Below are 19,538 nucleotides of genomic sequence, written 5' to 3' on the forward strand. Positions count from 1 at the left end.
TACGCTTGTATAGTGCTAAACTGTGGCTGTACCGTGCCTAATACACAGTGCTTACATATTGCAAAACCGTGCCTAACAAGTGCAATCAGCCCAGATATGTAAAATATGGTGTCCACAGAGCCAGCTACCATGATTTTCACGTTCTCACACTAGAGAGTAAAAAAAGTGCAAAACCCATAGAATATAATGTAAACTTGTTTCATTCAACAGTAGTGCAAGGTTTGGAGGGTCAATTTGTGTTTTTAACTCTTTAAACGTAATAAAAACACACCACAAGAAGTTTGTTGCACTAAACTTATTTATTATGATCAAAGCATATGTCATTTTGGACAATTTAGATTTTTTAGATTTTTTTGGCAGAATTAATTATCAAATTCTAAAAGAACAGCTATGGCTTTTGTAGGTTTATCCACAAGCACCAGTAGAAAATTACACAGAGAAATTTTGATTCATTTAGGTTTATTACATTAATGTTAAGATTAATATTTCATAAGATCATTCTGTTGATTCTGCATTATGACATTTTCTCATCAGTTATTTATTTGCTCCAGCTGCCTTTTTTAGAAGGCTTATTATGACTCTTATATTTTTTAAAGCCATTTCCATCTCCATAAAATCCCCATCCACTTGCTGTGGACATCATAGATCCATAGTCACCTCCAGCAAATCCCCCTCCATTTCCTGTGATCTTTGTATATCCTAAGTTACCTCCACCAAACCCCCCTCCATGTCCTGAACTCTTTTGTTTTTGAAAATCACCTCCATTAAATTCCCATCCCTGTATTTCTTCTCCATATGTGCTAAAGGAAGATCCATCACTACCAAAGCCCATGCCTTCTGCTTTTCCACCTGCATTGCCATCAGACATACCTACAATAATATATCTTACTATCCCAGAGCCTTCATCATCACCAACTGTAGCAAATCCAGTGTGTTCTACTATTATTTCTTCATCTACATGTGGAATACTTTCAGAACCTGAGTCACCTCCAGCAAATCCCCCTCTATTTCCTGTGATCTTTGTAAATCCTAAGTTACCTCCACCAAACCCCCCTCCTTGTCCTGAACTCTTTTGTTTTTGAAAATCACCTCCATTAAATTCCCATCCTTGTATTTCCTCTCCATATGTGCTAAAGGAAGATCCATCACTACCAAAGCCCATGCCTTCTGCTTTTCCACCCGCATTGCCATCAGACATACCTAAAGTAATGTATCTTACTGTCTCAGAGCCTTCATCACCACCAACTATAGCAAATCCAGTTTGTTCTACTATTATTTCTTCAGCTACATGTGAAATACTTTCAGAACCTGACACGTCTATGATATCAAAGCCACTGTCCACAACTGCATTTTCATCAACTGTTTCATAATCATATCTCATATAGTGTAACTCGTTATCAGGTATTTCAACAAATGCAATGCTTTCCATTCCATAGCCAGTCTCTCCATGTCCTTTATAATGATCTGAATCATCATTGCTATAATACAATATTTCACCTATATAATTGCCTTCTGCAGAATTTTTCACATCTAGATCCTTAAAGTCATATTTACTTTCATCATTATGTTCCACGTCTTCGCTTGTAACTGAAAGCGAATCTACCTGTTCAGAGGTCATACCTAATTCATCATCTTCAGCTCCTTTTAACTCATCTTGATCAGAGTCAGAACCTTGTCCCATAGTTTCTGTTATATACTCATCATAGAAAATATAGCCGTAATCTATTACATTTGCAATATCCGCTCCTTCTGCCTCGTCATAACCAGAATCTACCATGGCAATGTCCATAACATATTCCTCTTTAAAGACTTCTTCCATACCTAAATCATGATTTTCCATGTCACTGCTCTCACCATATAAAGCCCAATATTCTGCCATAGATGATTCATTATCTAGGTCATTTACATCCATATCATCTGTTGACATCATTTCAGAATCATACAAATCATTAACATTTTCATTTTCATTCATCACGGAGTTCTGCGTGTCTTCTCCTCCTGATGCACCACCTCCGAGCGGAAGCATAGCCAAGATTTCCATGGGTATAAGGGCTGAAAAGAAAGTTTTGGTAGGATTTAATATATGAAATGACTTAAACAGTATTTTCAAATTAGTATAAACTCAAAAAAATGCACAGACAAACAAACACTGAAACCTACCGGAGGCAATTCCAATGGGAATGTTAACAACACCAAGGGCAGTAGCCAACACAGTACATACCTGTTGTATTAAGAAAAAGAGACATTTATTTAATATTTGCCTCATAATGAATGAGTAATTCTGTTAATGAGCTTATGATTAGATTAGATTTGAGTCCAGTGAAGGCCCCGTCTGAACTAACAAATGTGTATGCTCCTGTTTAGCTGAACGACCAGTAAGCTTAGATGGGATCTATTTAAAGGGGTGGGCCGCATTCTCCTGTTAGAGCTGTGAGGTGAAGGGTTTTACCTGAATGAGTTCAGTACTCAGCCATATGAACCAAATCATTAGACTACGTGCACACATTGACAATTTGCAGCAGACATTTCTGCACCAAATACCAGAGACTTGGCAGGGAAATATCACTGCGTAAAAAAGCGCATTTTTGCAACATTTTTTCATTCATTATTTATGTGTTTTTACATGCGTTTTTCCCCCAGTCATTTTAATGGATGAAAATCATTACAAGAATGCTGAAAGAATTAATATGCTGCAGATTTGAGAAGAAAAAAAAAACGCCCAGCAGCTGGAAATGAGCAAGGAAAAAAAACACTCTGTGTGCCTGAGAATTTAGAAATCTCATTGGTTTTGCTGGAAGTGTAAAGCATTGTGTTTTTTCCACAGTAAAAAAAAAAACGCAACAAATAAGTGGCAAAAGTGCAATGTGTGAACAAGCCTTTACTCTTTTGATGGGATCGGAAAACCAGAATGATTCCATTTTGTCCAAAACATGTCTGTCTTGAAGATAAACCCAATTTTGGGGTTAATTGACCTATTGTATGTAAATTTAATAAGTTTTCAAAAGTGGGGTATTTAGTAGCAGGGGAATAGAACAAACCCAGCACGCTAACGGGTGGGCATCTTGGAGCACCTAACTTTAGATGCCAACACCATAGTAAAACAGTGTAGTCTGGCCTAGCATCAACTGGGGAAAAGATTCCATTTTCTGCCCTGGTTCTGTCTAAAAACCCTAGCCAGGCAGAGTGGCTTCTTTTTATCCCTTGACAACCAGCAACTGGGGTCTTCAACCCACCAACCGTTCTCTAGCAATATCCCTCATTGATGTCAGCCATTTTGATGAAGTTGAAGTTTTTTTTTTGCAACCCCACCATAGTATATGCAATATGTAAAATAGGGGGCATCAGTATGAATAGCTAAGCAGATCACCACATGAAAACCCCCCCCACACACACACAGGCCACTCCACAGCACAAGTATCCCATTAACTGAAAACTACAAATAAAGATTACACATCAACCACAAGACGGATTTCATCACCAGGTATCATATTAATCAGCATAACGGCGCCGACCTGACACTGTCTGTAGGTTACTGTGCACAATCCTGCTGACGTGTTTCCATTTAAAGTGAACCTATGTGGCAATATTTGTTGTTTTTTGCTATATTAATATTTTTTACTTACTGTTTCAGCCACCACTGTGTGCAACAAGCCTTCCGCAACATCCAATCCCCTAGGAAGAAAATATGTATGAGAATATATATATATCTGTACTTACTGTTATTACAACAAGTAAAACGTCTCACCAACCCTATTTATATCTCATATTGACAATTTATCTCTATGTTCAAGAGTGGCCAGCTAATACATCTTGTATGTACATAGTCTGTCCATGTAGCAGCTATTGCTGAATAAATTAGAAGTCAGTGATACATTTCTTGGCAATATTAGAAATTTTTTCAGGGTTTCTAGTCCTATATCAACACAACAGCTCTCATATTAAATATATTTTTATGATAACATACACCGCTACATGATAAAAAAAAAACATTTAATCTATGTTCAAGTGATGTTTTTTTAAATAGGCTCTTTTTACACTTAATTTATATTTTCAGTCAAAGTTATCACTTGGAAGTTCTCAACTCATATATCTCCTGCACACGTCTATTCATACAGCAGCATGCAACTCCACTGACTTTCACCGTAAAAAAGCATACAAGGTATGATATGTGAAAGGCTTATTTTTAACTATATTAATCAACGTAGGAAAGAGCAGCCAGATCCACTTTCCTATACGGTAAATACACTGGATGCATGCCTATTGTTGTTATTGTTTTGCTCTGACTCAAAGTCACATATCACCAGGCTCGGACTGGCCCATAGGGGAGCAGGGAAATCCCCCGGTGGGCCCTTGTGCAGACATGGGCCCCCAACCCCACTATATGGCCAGTACTTGGCATAATTCACTTAATACACTCTGTATAGAAAAAAAAAACAGCATCTCATCATTCATTTACCTTACTACCCAGTTTATTTTTATATAGAGATATAGGTAAATTTGTGAGAGAGGTTAGTGTAATATTTGTATGCAGGTGACAAGTGGGCCCCCAAAGTCAATGTTACTGGTGGGCCCTTGGCACCCCAGTCCGACACTGCATACTTTATGACAGATGGTCAAATTAAGAGACTAGGCCCTACAAAGTCACGAGTGATCTGATGAAAAAGTATGCACACTTGTTGTGAGCAAAACAGTTCTGTTTATTTTTATGTGAATACTTCTTATACCATTTACAGACAATGTAGCGGTAATTCTCATTTAGGAATCTCCACCCTATGTTACCCATGTCATGATAACTTTTATTTATCATGTACCATGTGCTTAACATATGTACTGGAAGGTTTGCTTTAATACATGTACTACTAAGCTTTAGGTGAATGTAACCTAACATAGTTGGGAGCGGCATAATATGGATCAATCTACCTGCAATTGGGAGTGACCTGATAATAATGTTGCACAGCTTAAAAAGAAAAATCTCTCCCCAGCCATATGATTTATAGTGCCCTGTGAAGAAATAGTTGTAGGCACTTCCAAGGTAACAAGCAAACAATTGTAATATGCACTAATTAATGCGGATTTCCAGAAAGAACACTTTAGTGATATATTTTAGATGGAGCCCAGTACTCAAGGTAGTAGTCGATAATTCATTTTGTCACTCCGCAAGGGTATGTGCACACGTTGAGGATTCGTGTGTGGATTTTTCCACTCGGAATCTGCAGAATCAGCAGGTAAAAAGACCTGCGGATTTTCTGCGGATTTCCCCTGCGAATTCCTAGAATGGAATGGGTGTAAAAACGCTGCGGAATCCGCACAAAGAATTGACATGCTGCGGAAAATAAACCGCTGCGTTTCCACGCAGAATTTTCAGCAGCTTGTGCACAGCGGTTTTTGTTTTGCGTAGGATAACATGGTACTGTACATCACTTGGAAAACTGCTGCGGATCCGCAGGGCCAAATCCGCTGCGGATCCGCACACGAATCCGTGACGTGTGCACACACCCTAAAACTCAGGAACAGTTGAGTGGAAGATTCCAATACTCAGAAAATAATTTGACTAGAATTTTTACAGAACGCCTTATATAACTTATAATGGTAGAGCCTAAAAGTCATGCTATACTATAATCTACGCACAATGTTGACGCAATACACAATTACACAACACTGCATCTAAATATTTGTGTTGTAAAGTGTGTAAATAGTCACTGTTAGTGCAAACATGTGCGCACATTTGTTAGCCAATGTCATGACCAAAATTGCAAATCACTTTACCTAAAATGTGTCAAAATCTCCTAAACGGTACATATTGTTAATTTGTAAAAATGTTCTACATTTTTAAAATATCCTGAATATTGATTGGGTCCACGACCCGAGACTCCCATCAATGGCGCAAAAAGCTATGTTCTATGAAGTACAGGCTCGATAGAAAGGCTGCGAGCTTATACTTCACTCTGTGTACAGGCTCATGGACTTTATACTGAACCCATATATTGTGCCATGCATTTATTGGATCATGACCACCCAAGAAGAGTTAAAACTGCAAAACAGTGTGTAGAAGGTATTAAAAAAGCCTTCCATGTGAGAAACTCTAGGAGATAAGGCATTTCCATGGGCACACCACTAAGCTCGACACTGACCTACACTGTAATAAATCGACTAACATAAAAACTAAAGATCACTTTGAACCATGTGTTGGTTTGAGTTTCAGATGCCAAAGTACTTACGGTCCCTTCATTGTAATTTGGCGAATGGCAGTCAGACAATCTTCTATCACTAGCACATAGCTACCACCCTGTTCTTTCAGGTACACATACAAAGTAACATCAACTTCAATGTAGAACATAAGCCTATAAAGAGATAATAATACATTAGTATAATAACAATAAAATACAGTACATTTTTATTCATTTCAGAAAATTGAGCAAATCACGCTATGCAGAAAACTTATCAATTAGGAAATGTTGGATCAAGATTCACTATCTATACGATATGTTTATAGAAAAAAAAACTTACGCAGAAATCTTAGCTTCAGCCTCAATACAAAATCCAAGGTGTTCATCCATTGGAGTTATTTTAATTTGAGGGAATTTAATTTCACAGCCTCTGTAAGATAATTAGAACAGGTTACAATAGTTTGGTACAATGGTATTGACAATAATTTGCTGATGTATATTTTGCATGTGTACATAATATATATATATATATATATATATATTCTAAATTAACATATTTTGAAGATGCTACATAAACTAATATTATGATAGATAGATTGAGAGATATGAGATAGATATGTGACAGAAAGATATATGGATATTAGCCCCTTAGGCTGGGTTCACACATAGCGGAACTCTCGCGGAAATTACCGTGAGAATTCCATAAATTCCATTCCGCGGGAAAATCGCATTTTAAATTCCCGCGATTTTTCCACGGAAAAACTAGCATTTTGCAAGCGTAATTAGCTTGCAGAATTGCTAGCGTTTTCCAAGAGATCTGTAGCATCGCTTGGAGAACTGATTGACAGGTTGGTCACACTCGTCAAACATAGTGTTTGACGAGTGTGACCAACTTTTTACTATTGAGGCTGCCTATGCGGCATCAATAGTAAAAGATGGAATGTAAAAAATAATAAAAAAAAATATTGTTATTCTCACTTTCCGACGTCCCGCGCAGCCTTCCCACCTCTCTCCACACTCCCAGGCCCAGTAATCCTTTGCGACAATTACCGCGATGACGTCTGTTCTCGCGGGATCGCGACGTCTCACAGTCATTCGCGATGACGTCACACGAATGACCGCGAGACTTCACGATCCCGCGAGAATGGACGTCATCGCTCACAAAGGATTACTGGGACCGTGAGCGTGGAGAGAGGCGGGAAGGCTGCGCGAGATGTCGGAAGGTGAGAATAACAATATTTTTTCTTTTAAATTCTATTTTTTACAGGGATATGGTACCCAAAGCCCAGAGGACAGTCTCCTCTCCTCCGGACCGTGGGTACCATCCGCAAATGTTCTGCTTACTTTTCGCATGGTGTGCACAGACACATGCAGAAAGTAAGCAGAACAATGCATTCCTGTGGGTGCAGGATTGCCGCGATTCCGCAAAATTAATGGGCATGTTGCTTTTATTACCGCGAAGCGATTCCGCTGCGGTAAAAATCGCAGCATTAGCACAGCATTGCGGAATCCTATAGGAATGCATGGGATGCTTATTTTTCGCGGCAAAATCGCGCGGTTAAAACCGCAGCAGAAGCGCGAAAAAACCGCCACGTGTGAACTCAGCCTTACTGCCAGCAGACGGAGTAGTATATTCGCTGGCAGTATCCCCCGCTTTGATGAGGGCTCCGGTGGTGAGCCCGCATCAAAGCTGGGACATGTCAGCTGTTTTGAACAGCACCATTCATTTTACCATATAGTGTAATAGAAAATGAGAAAACTAAATTCCAAGTGCGGTCAAATTGCAAAAACAGTTCATTTCCAAAATTGTTTGGGGGATTTTTATTCTCCATGTTCAGTATATGCTAAAACTGACCTGTTAATATGATTCCCGAGTCACTACAAGTAGACAGAAACCAAACATGCACAGGTTCTTTTTATTTATTTAATTTATGATGGAAAAAAAATCCGAAATTTGTATGTAAAAAAAGTTTTTGCGTTTGTCTCCATTTTCCGACACCCATAATGTTCTCATTTATTGGGCTGAAGGGCTTATTTTTTTGCGGCTTGAGCTGATGTTTTTATTGATACAATTTTGGGGTAGATACAATGATTTGATTGCCTTTTATTGCATTTTATTGCAATGATGTGGCGACCAAAAAAAGGTAATTCTGGAGTTTAGATTTTTTTTTTCTTGTTATGCCGTTTGTTGACTGGATTAATTGTTTTTATATTTTAATAGCTCGGACATTTCTGAACACAGCAATACCAAACATGTGTTTTTTTTTTATTTTTTTTTAGTTGCTTTATTTTTCAATGGGGCAAAAGGGAGGTGAATTGAAATTGTGTTTTTTATTTTTTTTAGATTTTTTCAAACTTTTTGTTTTACTTTTTACTTTATTTAATAGTCTCCTGTGGGGACCTGAAGCAGCGATCATCTAATCAAATAGCCGGCATTCACAGGAGCATCATGATGACAGGCACCCCAACTAACAGGACATCTCATTGGCACCTCACAATCACATGACAGGCGCACCTATGGGTGGGATCTGTGACGCACTTCCAGCCAGCATGTGTTAAATGCTGCTATCAATCATTGACACCGGCATTTAACTGGCTAACAACCGTGGGTGGCTCTCAGATCCACTTGTGGCTATTAGATGCACTTTATGGCTGATTTAATTAGCCATCAAGTGCAGGGAAAGGTGTGGGCCAGATCCCCATCAAAGGCAGAGATACTTATGGTGACTGATTTTTAGCAACTGAAGGCTTCCATTTTTCTCCGTCTTAAAGGGCCATCAAAAGTTTAAAAACAAATTGAAAATCCATATACTCACTTACCGTTTACCTCTCCAGATCCTCCACTACTCACCGCTACCCATCCAGTCCTCAATGCATCTTCTGATGCCCTGCTGCTTACATTAGATTCTGTGGGCCACTCATGCTGTCAGGATTTCTGCTTGTCATGAGGTGCAGGAGAGTTTTCCACATGCATGAGGGAAATCCAGGTGCATGTAGAAACATAATGACACAATGATTTTCTGTGCACTTGTGCAAAATGCATCCATATAAACTGAAAATCCTGAGTAAGCAGAGGGGCCAGAAAAGTAAGCAGTAAGGTGACTTGAAGGATTTTTCTCTTTGCTTACATAAAACATTTATTTGCTCTGCAGTTTGGAGAGATCCAATAGCATAATAAGAGACATTAAATTCACAGTTAATAATTTCTCCACAAACTGAATTTCCCAGAAAAAAAAAACATGTAAACAAGCAAATTCACATGTTGCCTGATCAAAATCTCCTGTATTCATTTATGAAATAAGATAAGTATTTAACACCTTCATGGCATATGACATACATGTGCGCCATATGTCATGTGGGCTCACCCGCTGAGCGCACATCTTTCCTTCACATGAAGACTGATTTCACGGTTGTGGGTGGAGTGATGTTCCTCCCTTTGGCTTTTGACCTGTTAAATCCTGCTATCAATCACTGACAGCAGGATTTATCATGTCGGAAACACGTAATTTATCCTGCATATCGGCACCTGTCATGTTACCATGGGGCGTCGATATGTTGTCATAACTGTCGGGAGTTTGCTGATGACCTCCACACCTGTCATTGCAATCCTCCTGTGAATGCCGGCTTGTGGCCGGCATTCATGGGAGATCATGATTTCTGCTATGCATAGCAGTGCTGAAGCCCTGCTAATCATAACGCAGGCGATCGGACAATCGCAACTTCAAGTTTTCTAAGGGAATTATTTAAAAAAGTATAAAGTAAAAAAAACATTTGATATTGCTGCATTCAGAAATCAAAATATGAAAACAATTAATCCAATCGGTAAACGACATAACAATAAACCGTTAGAATTACAGTTTTTTGGCTGTCATCAAAATTAAAAAAAGGCAATCAAAACATCATATCTACCCAAAAATGGTATCACTAAAAACGTCAGCTCAAGATGCAAGAAAAGAGTTCTCACCCAGTCCTATATTCCACAAAATGAGAATGTTACAGGTGTCGGAAAATGGTGACAAAAGCAAAACATTTTCAGATTTCTGCATTTTTTCAACTACTTAAATAAATACATATTTATAATATACATATATATATATATACACACACGTTTGTGTCTTTGTACTCTTACTGACTTGGAGAATCATATTGCCACGTCTGTTTTATCACATAGTGAACATGGCAATAAAAGAAAAAAAAAAAAACAATTGCGGAATTGCTCTTTTTTTGAAATTTCACCAAACTTGGAATTTATGTCCTGCTTTACAGTACAAGATATGGTAAAATAAATGGTGTCATTCAAAAGTAAAACTCATCCCACAAATCAACAAGCCCTCATATGGCTGTATTGATGGAAAAGTAGAAAAGTTATGGCTCTTGGAAGAAAGGGAGGTAAAAACAAGCAAAAAAATGGAAAATGGCCTGGGGTGAAGGGGTTAAGCTGATTATGGTACATTTAAACAATAATTATATACATAATAAAAATATATCCGAAAAAGAAATTCCACCAAAATGCATTGCTATAAAAAACACATTGAAGACATGTAGAAAATTGTTAAAAATCATTATTTCCGAATAATACATTGCGAGCACAATGCCGGAGGAGCTGTATCCAAGTCAATTTATACAAACCTCACTAAAAAGGAACCAGTTCTATAGAAGTCAAAGAATGTATGATGAAATGAAGATATGAGGCATACTTGTAATTAAAGTACTATATATACCGTATCATATTCTACATGGATCCAGTTAAATATTTTTCTGAATCTCCTAGCCCACAATTATCAACTATCATTTGAAATTCGATTTGAACAAAGTGCCTAAAATGGCAGTAGTTTTACACATTGCAGAAGATTTCTTCAGACTGAGAAGGCTCATATGACCTCTAGCACAGCTAGGCTGGCTTCTCCATAATGCTTCACAGCTCTCATATGGTATAGCACAGAAACGAACATGTCTCCTTGTATTTTGTATATGGACACATGGTTCAAGAAAAATCACTATGTGACTAGCGCAATAGATTATAATGGGTTTGTGTTGTGTGCATTTTTTTCACGTACATAACGCGTAAATGTGGATGCAGCCCTAGGAGAGCTTAGAGTAGTGTTTCTCAACTCCAGTCCTCAAGATCCACCAACAGGTCCTGTTTTCAGGATTTCCTCAGTATTGCATAGGTGATGGAATTAATGCTTGGGCAAGTGATGGAATTATCACCTGTGCAATACTAAGGATATCTTGAAAACTTCACCTATGGTGGAACATGAGGACTGGCGTTGAGAAACACTGCCTATGTCCAGGGTCACACTTGCGAGTGCAATGCGAGAAACTCGCGTGAGTCTCTTGCATCAATACCCGGCACTGCCGCCAGCACTCCGTCACGAGTGCCTGCGGCGGTGCCGGGTACAGATCACAAGTGTGACCGCGGCCTTAGAGTGTTATCAGGGCAATTGATGTACTTGTAATTTGTTGCGAATATCATTTTTACAAAAAAATCAGCAAAGATATTGAATTAAAATTTCTAAAGATTTAATTATTGTTGGTATATATATATAAATATATTGTAGTATATTACATGGACAAGTTATTGAAGGGGTCTACGTGTCTTACAAATTCTTGCTGTATGTTGAGGAAAGACAGAAAGGAAAGGGTTACAATCTAGCACTATAAATCCTGAAGAGCTGCACCTGGCTAGGTGTTCTCTTTAGGGTATGTGCACACGCTACGGATTCCGCTGCGGACCCGCAGCAGTTTTAGCTGCGGTGTACAGTACCATTGAAATGAATGGTAAAAAAAAACCTCTGTGTAGAAGGTGCGGAAAAATCCACGCGGATTTGCTGCGGTTTTGAAACCGCAGAAAGAATTGACATGTCAATTCTTTCTGCGGACACCGCTGCGGGTTCCTATCTCCACCATTGTGGAGATGGTGAATCCGCAGGACCAAACCGCAGGCAAAACCGCAGATAATCCGCAGGTCTTTTGACCTGCGGTTTATCTGCGGTTTTTGCAAAATCCGTGCGGATTAATCCGCAGCGGATTCCGCAGCGTCTGCACGTACCCTCAGTCCCCTCAGCCTGAGGAGTGAGACTGTACAGGTCGTGTGCATCAAAGCTGCAGGTATTTTTGGTTGCTATAGACAATCGCTGTTTGGTGTGACTGGACTGGGACTAGCTCAGCTGTGCCTGAGCAGTCAGGGTTTACCGTATATTGTTATGTTAACACCTGGCAAGTCTAGTGATTTTGTGTTCATGGTTTTAATTTTTTTATTTATTTTTCTGTGCTGTGCAACCTCTGAAATGAAACTGATAAATATAGACGTTTAAAGAGCCACTCCAGCTTTTTTTTTTTTGTAAGGCTCAGTATAAGAGACTCTACAGGGGGGAAAAAATGCATTTTTAACTCCTTCACCCAAAGCCTGTTTTTTACCTTCCTGACTAGCGTAATTTTTTTTTTTTCAATTATAACCCCTGTCACTTTGAGTTAATAACTCTGCAGCACTTCAATGGATAGCACTGATTGAGACTTTTTTTTAGTGACCTATTGTGCTTTATGATACATTTCTTTGATAAGACTTATATTTAGTGTGAATAAACTGGAATTTTTTTTTAAATTTTAGCAATTTTCAAGCTTATTTTTATGCCCTTAAATCAGAGTGATGTCACACATTAGTTAATGAATAACATTTCCCACATGTCTACTTTACAGCAACACAATTTTTGAAACATTTTTTTCTTTTTGTTAAGTTATAAGGGTTAAAATTTGACCAGAAATGTCTCATTGCTACAACAAATTTTACAATTTTTTTTTTTTTTTTAATGACATCACTTTTGAAGTGACTAAAAATATCCAAAAGTGACACCTTTCTAAAAACTGCAGCCCTCAAGGTGCTCAAAACAATCAAGAAGTTTATTAACCCTTCAGGTGCTTCACAGGAATTAATGGAATGTGGCAGCAAAAAGAAACATTTTAACTTTAAGGCCGGAGTCACACTACAGCAAGATACGGCCGAGTCTCGCAGGTTAAAACCAAGCTCTGGCACTCTGGAGCGGAGCGTGCAGCTCCATGTATTACTGTGCGGCTGCACGCTGCGCTCCGGAGTACCGGCGCCAGAGCTTGGTTTTAACCTGCGAGACTCGGCCGTATCTCGCTGTGTGTGATCCCAGCCTAACACATTTTCCTTTTAGATTTCTTTTTTTATTTTATTTTATTTTTTTTTTATTGCTTTTAGGGTGTGTGTACATGTTGCAAATCCGCAGCAGATTTGGCTCTGTGGTTCCGCAGCAGATTCTGCTGCGTTGTACAGTAGTATTAAAGTAATCCGAAAACGCTGTCCACATGCTGCGGATTTTTCCCTACGGATTAGCTGCGGTTTGAATACCGCAGCATGCCACTTCTTTCTGCGGAATCCGCGTTTTGACACCTGCTCGATTATAGAAATCCGCAGGTGTCAAAACGCAAAGGAAATCCGCAGGCTAAACCGCACTAAATCCGCAGTAAAACGCAGGTCATTTTACCTGCGGATTTTTCCAAATCTGCGCAGCAGAATCCGCAACGTGTGCACCCACCCTCAGAAGGGTAACAGGAGAAAATGGACCAAAAATTTGTTGTGCAATTTCTCCTGCACATACCTCATATGTAGGGAAAAAACACTGTTTGGGTGCAGGACTCGGAAGAGATTGAGTGCCATTTGACTTTGAATGTAAAACTTGCTGGAATAATTAGTGGATGCCATGTTGTGCTTGGAGAGCCCCTGATGTGCCTAAACAGTGGAAACCCCTCAAAGTGATACAATTTTGAAAACTAGACCCCCTCAGGGAACTGATCTAGGTGTGTGCTGAGCACCTTCAACCTCCGTGTGCTGAGCACCTTCAACCTCCAGGTGCTTCACAGAAGTAATGCTGAGCTGTGAAAATAAAAAAAAAAAAAAAAATTTCCCCACAAAAATGTTGTAGCCCCAAATTTTGTATTGTCACACGGGTAACAGGAGAAAATGGACCCCAAAATTTGTTGTGCAATTTCTCCTGAGTTCATCGATACCCCATATCTGGTCAAAAACTACTTTCGAAGCTGTTATGAATGAGTCACCGGAGGAGCAAAAAACACAAGCTAAGTCCAGAAAACCGGAGAGTTTGGTAGCTAGCGGATTGCAGACCCCTGATCCTATTCACCACAACTAACAGTAGCCGTGGGGGGTTCCTACGGTGCCCTAGACCCCTCTTCACAGCCGGAGAGCTAAATAAGCCTAAAGAAAGAAAGGGGAAATCTAAACTGCCCCAGAGCAGACCCCAAAGCAATAGACAGCCCCCAACATATATTGTCGGTGAAAAACAGATGAAAATACAAACACAGACAGAAAGACAGGCTAAGCAAACGATGGGGCCCAACTAGCTAGATAGGAAAGGACAGAAAAGATGCTGGCTGCCATCCGCAAAAACCCTGCCAAAAATAATGTCCAATACGTCTGATAGAAAAGACCCTGAAGTCACTAGACTTCAAAATCACTATATCAGCACTCAGGTATATTCTAAAGACAGAGCAAAGAGATCAACTGATCAGAGACAAAAATGGAGTTCAGCCCGTCCCAACAAGGGCAGGCTGAACACAAACACTAAGTAAACAGACAAAATCTCATGGAAAAATAGCAGAGCAAAAACTTAGCTTTTAGTAGACAGGAACTAAACTGGATGCCAGAGCAGAAAGGATCACCAGCAACCCTGCAGGACATCGGCTGCCTTATATCCACTCAGAAATTCCGGATGTCCAATCACACTCCACCTGTTCAGATGACAGGTTCTTCCCATCCAGATCAATTTCACTACCTCCTTTCACCAGCAGAGGGAGTTCATCAGACATCAGAGGTGAAGGAGAAAATGAACTCATAACAGAAGCACAGTGCAAAGCTCAGAAGGGATGTAACGCTATATTACAGGTGAGATCTTGCTGCACTTGTTTGAGGGTGCCATGTCACATTGCCAGGACTCACCCCCCTCCCTTAAGTGACCCCATTTTACAAACTAAACCTCTCAAGGAATTCATCGAGTGGTGCAGTGATCATATTGATACCACAGTTGTTACAGAATTTCATACCACTCGGCAGTGAAGAAGAAATAAATTACATTTTTATGAAAAAGATTGTGTGTTAGCCCCAAATTTTACAATTTCATGCTGGGAAATGGGTCAAAATTGTTCCTACAATTTCTGCTGAATGTAGAACTACCCCATGTGTGGCTGCACAGTACTGCTTAAGCACACAACGAGATACGGGAGCAATGGAGCGCTATTTGCCTAAAATAGTTTGTGGACGCTATATACAGAGCCCCAAATGCTAGAAAATCAGAATTCCCCCCCCCAAGTGACCCTGTTGTAGAAATGATACCCTTTTGGTGATTAATCTACAGGTGTAGTAACAATTTTAACTTCACGGGTGTTTTCTAGAAACAAGCAGTACTGGATGTTGCTGAGTGAAAATTGCAAACTTCTGTTGTAGTGACCAGTACTTTATGCCCAGCTCATGCTTCTGGAGATATGCACCTGTAAAGTAAGCAGGGTCTCATCACTACAGAAATGTCAAACATGTGGATGCTAAATGTAGTTTAGGCACATTGCGGGGCTCAAAGTAGGGGGGCATTTGGATTTGGGAGCACAGAGTTTGCTGAATTTCTTATGAGGGGCGAGGAGCCATTTAGCTTTTCCAGAGCTTTATATACAAGCAACGTGGAAGCCCCTTATATTTCCATTAACAGGTGACAGACCTTAGTGGAGACTCGCTATTTTTGTGGATTTAGTTGAAGCTTTTATTTGGCACATTGTACATGACATTTTGAATCACATTTATCTGGCGCTCTATGCTGAGCACTTGCATCGGGGCTCCAACTAAATCTCCCGAGTGACGTGATTCAGATGAAACTCAGAGGGATCCATTCACTAAAATGTGGCAGCAGAGCTACTCCGAACTCCATCTGGCCTCTGTTCCGTGTTTGTACTTTTTAAAAGTGCGCAAAACTCTGGCTGATGGCACTTTTTTATACTTGCCTAAAAAGACAGACACTGCCGGATCACAGATCTTATGGCAACCAGAGGGCCTTCGTCTGATTCATTATAGGGAATCTTCCTCTGGAGGTTCTGTCTGAATCCCGTATTTCAGAGATTTACATGGAAATCCCCTGAGTAAGTGCTCCGCGCAGAGCTGAGGATAAATGTGAGCTGATCCTTACTGCAATCTTCGGGAGACAGAATGGAAAAAACAATTCTTCACGTGTGTTTGTGTTGTTTTTTTATAGCGTTCCACGTGTGATAAATTTGGTAAAACAGCTTTATTCGGGTCAGTGCAATTACAGCGATACCATATATGTCCTTATACTGACAGATCACTGATCTGATACTCTGCAATGGTTATGCACTGCAGGGCATCAGATCTGCATCTGACAGGCAGGGAAGGAGGTGTGTCAGCTCCTGCTCTTAGCCACCTTTCCTGCAGAACCTGCTGCATTCTTGGGGCCAGGGGTCCCCATGGAGACAATCAGCACAACACAACCACATTGGGTTGTGCTGATGGGAGCACAAAGGGAGCTCACTCCCAGTACAATGCTCCTCTATGTCACTGTCATTGACAGCAGCATCAGAGGGATTAAACATCCGCGTTTGGAACACTAATCGTGGGCGTTGCTGCAGGATGTCAGCTCTCACTTGACACCCGTACCTGATCGTCGGTGCTCGGCGGGAGCCCATGCAATCGTGGCGCCATACATATACTTGTCTTTGCAGTAACGCAGCTCCCGCAGAGCAGTATATGTAGGTACATGTTAAGGCTGGGTTCATACTGCGTTATGGTGCTGTGTTTAATGCATCCGTTACATAGTGACATTAACGCTATGTAACGGATGTGTTAACACACCCATTGACTGCCATAACGTAGTGCATCGCTAACGCATGTCATAATCGGCATGCGTTAGCGATGTGCCGTCATTCTGTGATGGACCCTCGGCCGCAGTCTGCAGCGTTCGAGGGTCCGTCACTGCTAGCACAATGCGATCAAAAATAAGGAGTAGTGTTAGCACAGTCTGTTTAACGCATGCATTGAATGGACTGCTCTAGTGCAGTATGAATCTAGCCTAAGTGTAGCATCAAAGACTTTCTGTACTGTTAAACGTGAAAAACGCTGATTTAAATCCGCACCAAAAACACATCAAATAAGGGAAAAATGCATGAAAGGATGTCAGAAAAAAATGCAATAATCATAGAAGACCATTGTGGTGTGGACTCGTACAGTAAAAAAAAATTATAGGAAGAAAAAAACTGACTTATTTTCCTTCTAGAATACAAATACACTGCTATATACAATGTATCCTTATAATCTACAAGTGCAGATTAAAGTATATGTATAGTATAGTGTTAATTTTTTCGCCTGAGAGGGAAAGCCAGTGAGTGAGAGCAGATGTTAATAGCCTAGAGAGGGACCATTGTTTTTGCCCCCCCCCAGCTAAAAAAAAAAAAATCTGCCTCCAGCCACCCCAGAAAAGGTACATCTATAAGATGCACATTTTCTGGCACTTGGCCTCTCTATTCTCATTGCCTTTAGTGGTGGCTAATGGGTTAATAATAATGGATTAATGTCACCTTGCAATTGAAAGGTGACGTTAAGCCGGGTTAATAATGGAGAGGTGTCAATAAGACACCTCTCCATTATTAACCCTAGAAAAATTTAATTCATTCTGCAGTGGTTTTCAGTGGGGCCAGTAGCATTAGCACTGGTCCCAGTTGTAAACTAGTTAACCCCTTGTGATGGATTGCAGTGGGGGACCTGTCTGAACAGCGGAGAGATATGTATATTGTTGCTTTTTCATTTTATTTTTTTTTATAGAAAAGGCTTTTTTTTTTTTGAATTAGCAGAATAATAAATGTGGTCAAAAACTTTGATTATTTCATTAAAAGAATTTATAATTAACCTCCCGGCTGTCGTTGCCAGAGTTCCTCACTAAAACAATACTGCATTCTGCCATCTCTAATTGCAGCTTGATAAGCATATATGGTCATGAATGATACATTCTAGTTACTGTTTCACTCAGTTCAGAGGTGAAAACTCCATCTAAATTCAGACAGTACCATCTTAAAGCCTATAAAGTAATAATACAGTTGAAGAATGTCACCTTTATATTTCTAGTTTAACATTTTTCTAGCTTACCAATATTTATATAAATGTATATTATTGACATTTCTTTGATAATACTTACTCAAGTGCTCCGCCTAAGAGACCATTGACACCACCACCTAACAGACTATCCACACCACCTAAAGCACCACTGACACCACTTAAAGCACCACTGACACCATCAACGACACCACCTAAAGCATCACTGACACTACCTAAAGCACCATCGACAACACCACTGACACTACCTAAAGCACCACCTAAAACACCATCGACGACATCACTGACACTACCTAAAGCACCACCTAAAACATCATCGACGACACCACTGACACTACCTAAAGCAACACCTAAAGCACCATCGACGACACCACTGACACTACCTAAAGCACCATCTAAAAGACCATCGACGACACCACTGACACTACCTAAAGCACCACCTAAAGCACCTTCGACGACACCACTGACACTACCTAAAGCACCACCTAAAGCACCATCGACGACACCACTGACACTACCTAAAGCACCATCGACGACACCACTGACACTACCTAAAGCACCATCGACGACACCACTGACACTACCTAAAACAACATCGACGACACCACTGACACTACCTAAAGCACCACCTAAAGCACCATCAACGACACCACTGACACTACCTAAAGCACCACCTAAAGCACCATCGACGACACCACTGACACTACCTAAAGCACCATCGACGACACCACTGACACTACCTAAAGCACCATCGACAACACCACTGACACTACCTAAAACAACATCGACGACACCACTGACACTACCTAAAGCACCACCTAAAGCACCATCAACGACACCACTGACACTACCTAAAGCACCACCTAAAGCACCATCGACGACACCACTGACACTACCTAAAGCACCATCGACGACACCACTGACACTACCTAAAGCACCACCTAAAGCACCATCGACGACACCACTGACACTACCTAAAGCACCACCTAAAGCACCATCGACGACACCACTGACACTACCTAAAGCACCACCTAAAGCACCATCGACGACACCACTGACACTACCTAAAGCACCACCTAAAGCACCATCGACGACACCACTGACACTACCTAAAGCACCACCTAAAGCACCATCGACGACACCACTGACACTACCTAAAGCACCACCTAAAACAACATCGACGACACCACTGACACTACCTAAAGCAACACCTAAACCACCATCGACGA

The 19,538-nt window shown here is 40.3% G+C and overlaps 2 protein-coding genes across 3 annotated transcripts in view; both read right to left on the bottom strand.

Moving 5' to 3' along the window:
* Positions 1 to 280: 280 nt before the first annotated feature.
* Positions 281 to 19,331, bottom strand: LOC141058994 (uncharacterized). Of its 2 annotated transcripts, none has more exons than XM_073555217.1 (6): positions 18,392 to 19,331; positions 6,508 to 6,597; positions 6,219 to 6,341; positions 3,624 to 3,672; positions 2,161 to 2,221; positions 281 to 2,052 (listed from the first exon to the last, which is right to left on the bottom strand). In XM_073555217.1, exons 2-6 carry the CDS (start codon positions 6,555 to 6,557, stop codon positions 539 to 541), a joined length of 1,797 nt encoding a protein of 598 aa, XP_073411318.1. In that variant the 5' UTR covers positions 6,558 to 6,597; positions 18,392 to 19,331; the 3' UTR covers positions 281 to 538. The 2 variants fall into 2 exon arrangements, with proteins under 2 accessions (XP_073411318.1, XP_073411319.1); XM_073555218.1 differs by lacking the exon at positions 18,392 to 19,331 and adding an exon at positions 11,225 to 11,317.
* Positions 9,854 to 19,538, bottom strand: part of LOC141059015 (uncharacterized) — a 44,952-nt gene continuing 35,267 nt past the window's right edge. Inside the window, exon 4 of the mRNA XM_073555224.1 lies at positions 9,854 to 9,897. Coding sequence (XP_073411325.1) covers positions 9,854 to 9,897 — 44 coding nt within the window. The remainder of the gene's footprint in view (positions 9,898 to 19,538) is intronic.

Source organism: Dendrobates tinctorius, unplaced genomic scaffold (genome assembly GCF_039654945.1).
Source record: "Dendrobates tinctorius isolate UK_male_01 unplaced genomic scaffold, ASM3965494v1 ptg000223l, whole genome shotgun sequence".
NCBI classification, from domain to species: domain Eukaryota; kingdom Metazoa; phylum Chordata; class Amphibia; order Anura; family Dendrobatidae; genus Dendrobates; species Dendrobates tinctorius.

Coding starts and splice junctions, on each gene's coding strand:
- LOC141058994 (XM_073555217.1), bottom strand. CDS start 6,557: ATGGATGAACACCTTGGATTTTGTATTGAGGCTGAAGCTAAGATTTCT. Junction 3,673..6,218: donor CAAATTACAATGAAGGGACC/GTAAGTACTTTG, acceptor TTTTCTTCCTAG/GGGATTGGATGTTGCGGAAG. Junction 2,053..2,160: donor TCCCATTGGAATTGCCTCCG/GTAGGTTTCAGT, acceptor CTTTCTTTTCAG/CCCTTATACCCATGGAAATC.